At 43.0% G+C, this 12256-nt stretch overlaps 1 protein-coding gene across 1 annotated transcript in view; it reads right to left on the bottom strand.

Annotated features, from left to right (window-relative positions):
* Positions 1-12256, bottom strand: part of HECW1 (HECT, C2 and WW domain containing E3 ubiquitin protein ligase 1) — a 185366-nt gene that overhangs the window by 64374 nt on the left and 108736 nt on the right. Inside the window, exons 8-10 of the mRNA XM_009274874.2 lie at positions 9365-10726; positions 5830-5931; positions 329-479 (exon numbers count right to left, since the gene is read on the bottom strand). Coding sequence (XP_009273149.1) covers positions 329-479; positions 5830-5931; positions 9365-10726 — 1615 coding nt within the window. The remainder of the gene's footprint in view (positions 1-328; positions 480-5829; positions 5932-9364; positions 10727-12256) is intronic.

The following is a 12256-nucleotide window of genomic DNA, read 5'->3' as shown; positions in this document are numbered from 1 at the left end:
GGAAAAACACTCCCTTCTCTTCTGAGGGTCATTTCAAAGAAGTTTTCCAAAAACCTCTTCTTGCTGTTTGAAACGTTTTGCAACATCTTTCACTCAAACAGCGCTTCTCGTGTGGGCAAGTTTGGGTACTGGACACCCACAGCAGGCACACCAGCAGGCTGAAAGACATCATCAGCAGGGACAGGAATGCGTACATTGGACTTGGACAAGGAGGAAAAACAAATCCTTAGGGAGCCAACGCAATGCACTGGGGAAGGAAGGAAGCCGCTGGGGCAGTGTGGAAAAAAGGGAGCGCAGATCTCAAGGGAATATAGGTGCAAGTGCTCACCGCCGGTTCAGCTGCTCCATTTGCTGGATAGAGCCAGACCTGTGGATCCCATCCGGCGTTGCTGCGGCTGTGGGGCGCTGCCACGTAGTGGTTCGGTTGACGTGATCAACGTAGAATACCCTCCCATGGCTGTCTATCCGAGCTTCCCAATCTAGGGTTGGAAAAAAAGGAAGGGGTGATGCTGTCAGTGTGATGCCTTCCAGAAAACCTAAGTGCGGGAGATAGATATACACACACACATATACACAGACAGCGTATATACACACAAGAGATACCACATATATATAGTCTACATGCGTGCAATATATATTATGTGTATATATTCAAAGTATACATTCAAATGTGTATATATACTATGTGCTTGTCTCTATATATGCATATACATAAACATTTCACACACAGCACATAGGTAGCCTATGGAATTCACTACCATAGACTATGAAAAACAAGTGACATAGCGGCTCCATTTTTTAAAGGGCTGGATAATTTTACAATTAGTAATACTAATTGGCTGGATTCACTGCAGGTCGGGGTAGCCACATAGAACCGACCCTTACTAGAAAAGGATTACATCTGAAATAATATGGCAAATCCCATGTTTTCTTTTTTGTTATGTTTCAGAACAAACAAGTTTCAGTTCTCTCTTTTTTATAAAGTGGCTTCGAAGGATACCGTACAGCAATTAAAGGCTGCCCTGAAAACTGATCACAGCCTGGTTGGACATATCCTTAGAAATCTCTGTAAGTAGATTAGTATCATAAATCTATTGCTCTGATGAATGCCATCCAGATTGAAAGTCTGCAGCATAATATCGAGCCTTCCATCACTATTGTTTCCTACTAATGTTTAAGTTGTCCCATGATTGAAAACTAAGTTATTTGGTATATGATGGCTTGTGGAAAATGGTAATGTTGATAAAAAAAGTGTTTGGAACAGGAGAAATTCAGAAGTGAGTTAGCTAGCAAAGCCACATATCAAATTGGCTGGAATGTATGGAGTAGTGATATAAATTAGACTTGCTAGCTTCATATTTCTACATGATTCATCAGCTGATGACATATCTATGTAAATATATGCACATACTTTCTACTCGTGTTTATATACAAACCTCACTCACATTCACACACAAATCCACATATGGTGATTACCTTTGGGCGCAAACACTTCCTCTTATTCCCATACTCTTATTATGATACCCTACTCCCTGACGAGTCCATTCCTTCTTCTATGGTTTTCTATGATCAAATTCAGGATCAGCTGGATTTCATACTTTATGTATTTTATCTCCTACTCTCTAAGAGCAGGACTGAAGTTGTACCTCTTCCTGCTGTCTCTGGAAACCTGTCCTTCATGACCAGTTCCCATCCCCTGAATGCTAGCCCTGGCTAAACTCAGTTCCCATACCTGGGCTGATCCCAGCCAAGTGTAGGCTGTCTTAAGTTTTTGGCTGGCTGCCCCTGACACGTTAATCCCACAAACCTTAGAAGATGGGCACTGGGAGTCCTTGGAGAAATTTTCTGTAAGATTCCAAAACAACAAGAGCCATATGTACATGCATTATTTTTTTCAAAGCTGACTGGAAGTACCTCAGTCCTTATACATGCAAAACCTATAGTCACAGTACAGGTACACACACACAGTGTCTCTCACTGTGAACATCACTATATAATTTCAAGGAGAGGACTCTCTTCCTCCCACCAGGTAAAGTTTCCCAAGGATCTAGTAGCTGTTTCAAGAACAAGACCACAGCTTTGTGAAAACAATGTCTAAAACATAAGACGGTGAAAAAAAGCACATCAAGTACAACAGATGCACATTGAAGGAAATCAGACTGACACATAAGGCAGGCCAAAGGCTCTGGCCTTGCTGAGCATGCTGTCCCTGGTGGCAGGTGTACCACCGTGGGTGGGGAATGGTTCTTCTGGAGCTATGCACTATCTGCAATATCTTCAAGGAAATAATCTTGGCCAGATCAAAGGTGACATGATGTACCTTAACATGACTAAGATCTTCGTTTTCCTTGCTGCTGTCTGGCAAAGGACAAATCCTAGCCCTCACCCCACACTATTGTAGTATACATGTAACAAGTTGAGAATAATAAAGGTCAATGGATAATTAGAAGCTTATAGGCGATGCTGTAGACCCACGCTCTAGACAGCCTACAGAAGACACCAACTGGGCACATTGGTCTGAAGCCTGCTGATGGACACTTAGTAAGAATAATACTACCCAATTACCCAGTCAAACAAGGGCTTCTCATAATCCAGTCCTGTGCACTACTGGCTCTAGAGGCTATATCGCAGCGTCTCTCTAATTAAATACAACTCAGAGTTCCTAAGCTCCTAAGCATAATACTTAGAAATCTAGGAGCAACAAAACTTCTCCAGAGCTTGGAGGTCACAGTGAAAAAACCAGGTCAGGATCATGCAGACTGGATTACAATTTCAGGAAGGCTATCTCTGTTGGATGTATCAGACATCCAGCAGCAGTTTGTACAGAGATGAACTACACTTATCTGCGAGCACTGCTTTATTCATTGCGTTATGGGTTTATATACCTGAAACCACAGGCTGACACTTGCATTGGCATAGGATATACGTACACATAAGAACTGCGTCCCCCATGGCTTTTGAGAAACCTGTAGCAGTACTGCTCCTTGCAACAGCATTTCTAATCAGCTGAATAGCTCTTCTTTTGGTCACCCGGGAAGGCTGTCAAAGGGTGGCAGGTGCCGATACTTTTGTTGTACACAGGTGGCAGGTGCACTTTCTGCCTTCCCACAAGACAACCTGTAAGTCACACAAGTCACTGAAGCTACATATGATACCAGATTTGTGGACAGATGGACGGATACCTGCACAGAGAGACAAACAGGCTGACGGGTAAACTGACAGACAGAACTCTGCTTCTGAGCTGTGCTCAAGTCCCTTCATGCTACTTTAGGGGCATAGGTGATCTAGGAAGCAGCCAAATCCCCTCAGGGTCTTTTGTTAGTTATTCAGGCAAAATAAGACTGTGACTACAACAGAGACTAACCTCCATCTAACCTTCACAGCAAGAGCATGCTGGAGCACAGGCTGGGGGACGGGACAGTACTGGTTCTGTTCTCCAGCGATCCCCCTCCATCAGCCGAGTCATATTTCACAGCAGCCTCTGAAACTGCTCTGATTTATACCAAAAGACGCAACTTTTTCTGGCAGGACCATAATCCTGGCAGGGCAAAGTAAATACACTGTCTTTTCCTTTCCAAGCTCAGCCACACCTTCGGCAAAGAGCAGCTCTGAACTGGGCACATGTATTTTTCTTGGCTTCAGTTCTGTAGGGTTTCCAGCAGTACTAGCAAACACATGCATAATAAGGGGTGACTATTAATGCCATCATGACGCCATACAAACTCTGCAAATCTTCTGTCAATCTCGTATAGGCCTTAACATTCAGACTGGTCATTATGACATTTCTACATAAATAATGAACCTGTTCTACCTTACTTTCCTAAATAAAACTGTCTGAAATTAAATTTCTTCCCCGAGACCAACTGTTGTGGGGTTATGATGAAACAAAGTTATTCAGAGAACTATTCAAAAGAGAAAGATGACTGTCCAGAAGATTCTCCATGACTGAAGTAAAACCAGTCAATGCTGAACTTGCAGCACTGGCAAATTATCTTCAACTCTACTTATGGACGGAAGCTAATGCTGCATGTGAGAAGTAAGCCAGGTTTGATCATATAACTCAGGTTTAACACATAAAGTTTCTTCCTTTCACATGATTGCAGAACTGTTTATCTAGGATTAAGAGGCATTAAAGGCATTGAGATAGTGATACTGAATGCTAAAAGAAGCATTTCTAGATTAAAACTATAGTTTTCATTTTGAAATTATCTTAAAATTTCATGGAGAGTTTTTGGAAGCAGGCTTCCTAGGTGATATTATCCAATTCAACTTTTCTCCCCCCAAAATTAACTTAGTACAGTCTATTCCTATTAAGATCAATATATTTAAGCCCACGGTATCAGCCTTTATTGTAAAAATGATGTTATATGCAAATGCTAAAATAAAATCCTACAAAGGGATATCACTTCTGTACTGTATCATCACACATTGCGTTTCATGTCCTTAAACACTGTTGTGAAAGCACTTGTGAAAACCAGTGGTAGAAATATTTGCCCTTTGAGGATAATAAGAAAGAGGAAAAATGTATTAATCGGTGATGGAAGAATATGGAACAGATTCACAGTATGTTTTGTTTACCTGAGCTGGTGTCAGTGTCCTATCATTAAGTCATCTAGTGGGGAACGTGCTCTATTCACAAAATGTTGAGGTAAGAGTGGGAGGAAGAAAAATATTTGCCTGTTACAGAGGTAACCGTTCCCATTTCATCATTCACTGGCAAGCCACCGTGGGACTCTAATAAGACCTTCACTGGGCTAAAGGCATTTGAATCATTCATGCTACTGTGCAGCTAATGCCAGCATCGGGGGCTATTTTCGGCTTAGGGAATACTGACAGCATGGTTGGTAAATGATGAATTATTTGTCAAGGGCACCATAGGCCAAATAACTGTGTTCCCTACTTGGGCTTTGAAAAAAACAAAATAAAATAGACTGCTTTGTTTATACACCTGGTTATTTTTTTGAGGCACTGCACATTTTAGGTTGTTAAATCGTGCTGAAATTGAAGGTGATCAGCAGCATGTTGCAGGGCACAGAGTGCGCTCTGCTGGGCACTTAACGCCAATGCAAAAAGCAGGGTAATCCTCCAGGAATACACAAAGGTAAAGGCTACAGAGAGAAGTGAAAACATTTCCAGCAGTTGATTCGGTGGCAAAAATCCCATTAATCGATCACACTACTTAAGACCCTCTCATTTTTATCCAACCCAACTGCAGACGCCATTACAGTCCATTATGAACATAAAATTCCAAAGACAGTACAAGACCACTCTATGCGAGCTGCCTTTTCCCAGCTTCTGCTGGTTTTGCTCAGGTTTGGACCTGTCTGTCCCAGAAGCGTCCTGACTGTGAAAGGGTTCCTGCTGGACCTGCAAGCAGAGCTGACAGACCACAGGGACTGCCATCCCAAATCATCTTTGAAGTTGGTTATAGAAAACTTAGAGACAAACGTTCTAGAAAAATCAGAGTACTTTGTTGATACACCACCCAGAAAGCTTTATAGTAAGGCTTCTGGAACACCTGACAGATACCCACTCGTTCCAGTCTAAACACACTGACTGGAAACAGGGCAGTATTATTATTTTCATTTCACAGTAGCTAAGGAAGAAGACGGACTAAGGCAGAGGGAGGTTATGGAGCTTGTCCAAAATAACACAACAACACTTGAAGTCAGGATCAAATAAAGGAAACAAAAGGGCATATTTGCTTGGGTTCTGGAGAATGTATATACAGAACAGATGGGGTTATTTAGAAAGACATACTGACCTCCACACTGTTTGAGTTAACAGGAAAAGCTGAAAAATGCAATAAATTAAAAAACTAAAGCTTACTTGGTGGAAGAGGCTCATCGATAGTTGGGTAGTGATGATGGTCAGGCCTCAGAGAAGGAAGCTGGCTGACTGGCTGAGAATTATGAAGTAAAGGACAATCACCTACGGACAAGATATTCAAGACATTGACAGTCATTCACTGTTTTCACAATGTGGTTCAAAAAATGTGCTACTGTAAAACAAGCGATTATTTTTTAAATAGGTTAGCCTGGTGTACTAGCAGCTCTGGTTATTCCTATTTTCAGGCACTATTTTAATAACAACTCATATGCCAAAGAATTATTAAAATAATGCAATCAAGGCTCTGATCTCAGGTTTGAGTCAACGCTAAACTATTATGGGCCAGATTCTGGACTCATAGACACACAAGTGCAAGCGAGAGAAGAATCAGGCTTGATCTCTGAGAAATACTGTGCATGTACAACCAAACTCAAGCTTCTGCAGAAATTGGCAGGAACATGCAAAATCCTGGTTCCAACTTTTAATTCATCCCATCAGTGGATGGATACGAGGCTAAAAGCTGCCTTGGATCTTTCTCTGCTTTTCCAAAAGATCAGTGGCTGTATAAGCGGACCGGAATGGCAGGATTTTGCAGTCCCCGCAAAGCAGAAGATCATCCCCTTCTATAGGTATTTTTCAAAATTCAAAGAGTCCATCTTGGGTAGAAGGAGGTAGAATGAGAGAAGGACCAGAAACAGGTAGTAGACAGGTGGTAGAAGAGGAGGACAAAAGATAGTGAGACATAGTCAGGATCTGAGATAAAGAAGGAAGACCTGAGATACAGAAAAGGGAAAGAAGAAGAAGAGAGACACACACAGTAGACAGTGCAGAGGAAGTTTTTAAACACTAACATTGTATATATGTCTATCCAAATATGAAATAAATGAAACCTAAGCAAATGTCCAAACTCATGTTCCGTTGAAAGGAACAAGTAACTTAAGATCTAGTCAATGTTTATAGAATCCTTTAAGAAACTAAGAAGTTATAGTAGGGATGAAAAAGCATTCCTTATCTTAGACTTAACTGTGAGAATAAGGAACCTGCACATTAGAACTTCACAGGTTCCAGAATTAAGATTCCTTCTTGGTCTGTCCTTAAAACCTTAGTAGGATAAATAGTTCTGGTTCCTAACGGACACATTTTCATATTGTGTAGTAACAGTTTTTCACTATAACCTCCAGCTCCAGGTGGGCCTGTTAATACAGATACAATCTGAATTGCATAAATATAGCATTTACATGCATCAGAAAGATGCAGCTCAGGGAAAGAATATATTTAGCGTTTCCAACATCACCAGAAAATTACACAAGGATACTTCAAAATTAAAAATCAGACCATTCAGCTAAGCCAAACTCACTGTGTGCTGGCTGGTTTAGCTGTCTTTAATGTCAGAATCTTAATAGCCTAAGAATGAACATTTTGTAAAGAAATCAAACATATAGCTATCAAATGTAAAAAAAATCTACCAGAAAATATGTTTTTTCTTTAAACAACCAACAGCTAGAAGGCAGAAGCCAATTTTGTATAAAACTGTAAAAAAATCTCACACCATCCAGAAGTGAGAAAAATCGCTTAGACAAAAATACTCCCTCTTCTAGGTGCTCTGATGATACCGTATGGCCTGTTAAATGTCTTCATTAAGCCGCTTGTGTATAGGCGTATCTCACAGTTGCATCTGCTGCATGTTTTGAACAGACAGCAGAGTTATGTAAGTTGTTACTCAGTGCTGAAACTCCATCTCTCATAGCCTTAAAAACTGTGCTGTTACTACAGGTGTTGTAGCACCAACTACCAGATCATCCATCTTTTTTTCTTTACTTACCTCACCATAATTGACTCTCCCCTAGTCAAGATAGTTACGCCAAGCCAGTGGAAGCATGGTAGTACCAGTCACCTGGATTGGATGGAGGTGACCACATCTACTGTATTTGTAACAGCTGCCAAGTCATGAAGCAACATGCACATTTCCTGAAGCACCCCCGGTGATATCAAAAGAGTGCTAAGAGCCGGGCTGCCCTTCAGACATACTCTCTCTCAGCTAATCAAAGCAAAGCCACCGTGAACGCTGCAGTGCCCTTTATACAGGCTCAAGGGACGCAATCTTGGAGCTGTACTGAATCCATATGCAGAAGACACCCTCTCCCCCCACATCCCCTCTCAAAAGTACACACAGTCCAAAATAACCATCAAATCTGTAAGCATGGTCTCACACACACACGCTCGTGCCCTCTTAGGTATACTTGCACATAAATGCTGTCCACACACAAAGACCCTCACCTGCAAGGAACGAAACTGTGGGTTTCTATACCTCTGTGTACTTCTGAGAATTTAATTCTTTGGGCTAGATTCTGCTCTGCAGAGTGAATAATTGCTTAGGCCCAGCTGTCTAAAGTCTTTACGCAGTCCAGCATGTAAGGCCACTCTTACATCTTTCCTTCTGTTGGGGCAGGGTCTGTGGCAGTGGGAAGGTTGGGGTAAATAAATTGGGAATAGAGAAGGAAAAGGTAGAAGGATGCTTTGGTTGGGTTTTCCCAGTGATCCCCAAATACGTTATCCTTTTGGTGCCATTTTAATTTGCTGTCACTTATAGTGGGAGACAGATGACTCAGGATTTGGGAATGCAAAGACTACCTCTTGACCTTTCTGCATACTCCTTAGCTGCTGCTGAGGCCTTTACTTCTTTAGCTGAAGAAAAATGATACACTAGCTGAAGAAAAGATGAGTAGTCAAACCCACCCTTCACGTAACTCCATACAACATAAAATGAGTTACCAAAGGGAGGAACTTAATGTAACGGTTTGGCGGGATTGGGAAAAACAGTACCTAAATTACAAAGACAAAAAATTACTTTCTTAAGTATGTTTTATCTCTAGAGGAGGATAAGGAGAGAATTTTGTTCAATGTAGTTCAATTTTCAAAGCACCTAAGAAAAAAAAAATCTCTGTTGAGTTGCCCTATGGTCTGTGAAATCTGAGGTAGATTTGTTTGATATTTGGAGAATTGGAACAAACAGGGCTAGAAAACTGGGTTTGTAAGAGACAAATATTTGCATTTCTCCATGCTTATGACTGTGCATGCCTACCAATCATATACAGACACTGGCCCAGATCTTTAGCTGGCTTAAATCAGCATATCTGCCCCTCAACAAGCACAAGCTCGTCCCCTCACCGACTCTCAGAGACATGGCAGCACATCAGATATGTGAAATGGAGCAATCCCAGGAAATAAGGAATGAGTTGGTGGATGTGATAATGCTGATCTGCCACATAACTACAGTAGCTAATCTTGATTTTATAATGATGCACGTATATCTACAGGAATCCATATATGCAGATCCCCATCTGATTTATCTGGTTTTGCTGGGATTTTTAAGGACAGGCTCAATTATCCAACCCTCCCTGATATCTGGCCCAGCTCACAGCCCCCAAATTTGTATGAAATAAACCATGAGCTATCTGAAACCTCAATTATCTGATGCCTTCTGTGACATCCAGATAATCAGGGTTGCTCAGCGCATCGATACTCAGGATCTAACCTTCTCTTCTGCTGCTTGGACCTGCTATTGGGGTGTCTAGACTCTCTGTGGCTCTTTGTGGATTCCCACCATGAGCTACTAGTTCATCTGGCCACTGGGAGGAGCCATCCACTTGCTCCCTGTCCAGCTCAGGGCTCTGTACTGAATCTGGCACTGACTCAAAAGCACTGTTCTCTTCATCATCATCATCCTGTGAGGAAAAGACCGTGCTCTCAGAAATCTTTGCACTGTCAACAGAGGAGAAGCGGGTATGGCTGGAGAAGCGATTGTTACTGTCATAACAGGAGGTGCTGTAGCAAGAAGTGCTGTAGCAGGAGGTACTGTAGCAGGAAGTGCTATAGCAAGAGGGGCTGTAGCAAGAAGTGTCGCACGCCTCGCATTCGTTGTCACCATTGGGCCTGGAGCTCGACTCGCTCTCGCTTCCTGTCCTGGGGTGTTCCCCATCCAACAGCCCATCATTTAAGTTGGAGAGTTGCTCATCCAAGGTCCCAGGAGGCACCGTGCTCTGGCTGAAGTTCTCTTCAGCCTCATTTTCCAGAGGAGGCTCTGCTGCCACTGTCTCACTCTCACTGACCACCTCCTTCTCCAATGCCTCCTTGACTGTAGACTCCTCATCGTTCTCCCCACCGTTGCCACCATCTTGCTCTTCTTCCCCATCGCTGCTCATCTGTGCTGAGGGCAGGCTGTGGAGCAGGTTGTGGATCCGTATATAGTGCGTGCGAGGGGTCTCTGGCTCACCACAAGCTGAAGCTATGACTGTCTCAAGTTCAGACACAGGCAGGGAGCACGGCCTGTTTTTCCTCTTTGCTGTGGTCCTTAGTTGTAGCTTGTTGTCTTCCTCCTCCTGGGCTGAAGCCCCTTCTTCTTCCTGACTCTTCTCTAGGTCCTTGCCAGCATGCACATCTGCACTCACCTCATCAAGATCTAACGTTTCTATGCTGGTCAAGACTCCACCATCTCCCTGAGTACCAGAATTGACTTCGTTATTTTCCCTAACTTCAGTCTCAGGAGACATGCAAGCCAGCAGAGCCAGCTGCTCCGTGAGGTCCGTAGCACTCAAAGAAGGCAGCACTTCTGGGATGGATTCCAAGGGCTCAGGAACTGGCACCACATCAACCTCCCCATCTCCTGCTAGCTCTTCGTTTAAGCTTTTCTGGTTGACTTCCCCAGGTGGTTTGACAGCCCCTGGGCTATCGACACTGTTCACACTGTATCCATTTAGCTGTTCTGGAGCTGTACTTTCTGAGGTCACTGTGTTGATGCATGGAGGCTCACCGAGGCTTTCCTCTGTGGGGTTGTTCACAGGGCTTTCCTGGAGGTCAGCTGGCTCAGGATCTGCACTAATGGAGACCTCTTCATCATCTGTATAAGACAGAAAAAGAAATTAACTACTCCTTTAACAAGAAGCGTTGACTGAACCAGAAGCTTGGCTGTGGGGACACAGGCATCCACAGCAATCTGAGAGAATTAAAAGCACAAATTGTGTGAAATGAGTGGGCAACTGAGCAACTATCAAGAAATGCTGTATTTTTTTGCTAGGCAGTCTTTGTACAGTGGATTTAACAATCACGGGGCTTACTCATGGTGGTAATCTGTATGCAGCACCCTGCCTCCTTGCAACATAACCTGAAGGTAACACCTTGAAACTCCTCTTTGAGCCAACTGGTATTGGAGGGAGTATCATGGGAATGACAAGGAAGCCTTTCCCTGAGGTTTTAATAACATTTTTCTTGTCATGCTGAAGCTGACAGGACTCCACAACAGAGAACTTAAAAAAACTGTTTTTCACACCCCTGAAAGGTGGAAACTTTCCCTAAAACATCCTTTGATGTGATCTTCATCTGTACCACCTCCTCCCAGATGCCAGACAACCTGGGCTCTTTCACACCATCCAAATAGTCAAAAGACATAAGTCAAGGTTTTCCAGCAAGGCGCAGGTCACGATTTCCAACCACTAATGCAGCTGCTGTTGGGCTTGACAAAGTGTACCTGAGAGGGCACTACCATAGAGAGGCAAAAAGTCCCTGAGCGATGCTATTGAGACTTTGACATGAAAACCAAGGCTCAAACTTACACCATCATGACGGTGACTTCCTAATAACTACAAGAGAATGTGAACCAAAGCAAAACAAAAAGGGAGGGAAGGAGGGAGAACATTGAATTATTTTTTGTTTTACTTTTTTCATTAAAAATAATCAAAATGAGAAAGTTTCTAGTCAACTCTTCTATTACATTCTCCATTTTTACTTATTAAGTGCTCAAATGCAGATGACTACAGATAACTCTACAGATTTGAGAAGTCATGGCAGTCCGGTGAAGTTCCCATTGACTGGAAAGGGAAAAACATAACCTCCGTTTTTAAAAAGGGAAAAAAGGAAGACCTGGGGAACTACAGGCCAGTCAGTCTCACCTCTGTGCCTGGCAAGATCATGGAGCTGATCCTCCTGGAAACTATGCTAAGGCACATGGAAAATAAGGAAGTGATTGGTGACAGCCAACATGGTTTCACTAAGGGCAAATTATGCGTGACAAATTTGGTGGCTTTCTACGATGGGGTTACAGCGTTGGTAGATAAGGGAAGAGCAACTGACATCGTCTACCTGGATTTGTGCAAAGCATTTGACACTGTCCCACACGACATCCTTGTCTCTAAATTTGAGACAGGGATTTGACAGCTGGACCACACGGTGGATAAGGAATTGACTGGATGGTCGCACTTAAAGAGTTGCGGTCAACAGCTCGATGTCCAAGTGGAGACCAGTGACGAGTGACGTTTCTCAGGGGTCAGTATTGGGACTGGCGCTGTTTAGCATCTTTGTCAGAGACATGGACAGTGGGATTGAGTGCACCCTCAGCAAGTTTGCCAATGACACCAAGCTGTGTGGTGTGGTC

Source organism: Aptenodytes forsteri, unplaced genomic scaffold, assembly GCF_000699145.1.
Source record: "Aptenodytes forsteri isolate BGI_AS27 unplaced genomic scaffold, ASM69914v1 Scaffold282, whole genome shotgun sequence".
NCBI lineage: Eukaryota > Metazoa > Chordata > Aves > Sphenisciformes > Spheniscidae > Aptenodytes > Aptenodytes forsteri.
The sequence above is the reverse complement of the archived record's forward strand: the minus strand, read 5'-3'. Positions and strand labels throughout refer to the sequence as shown.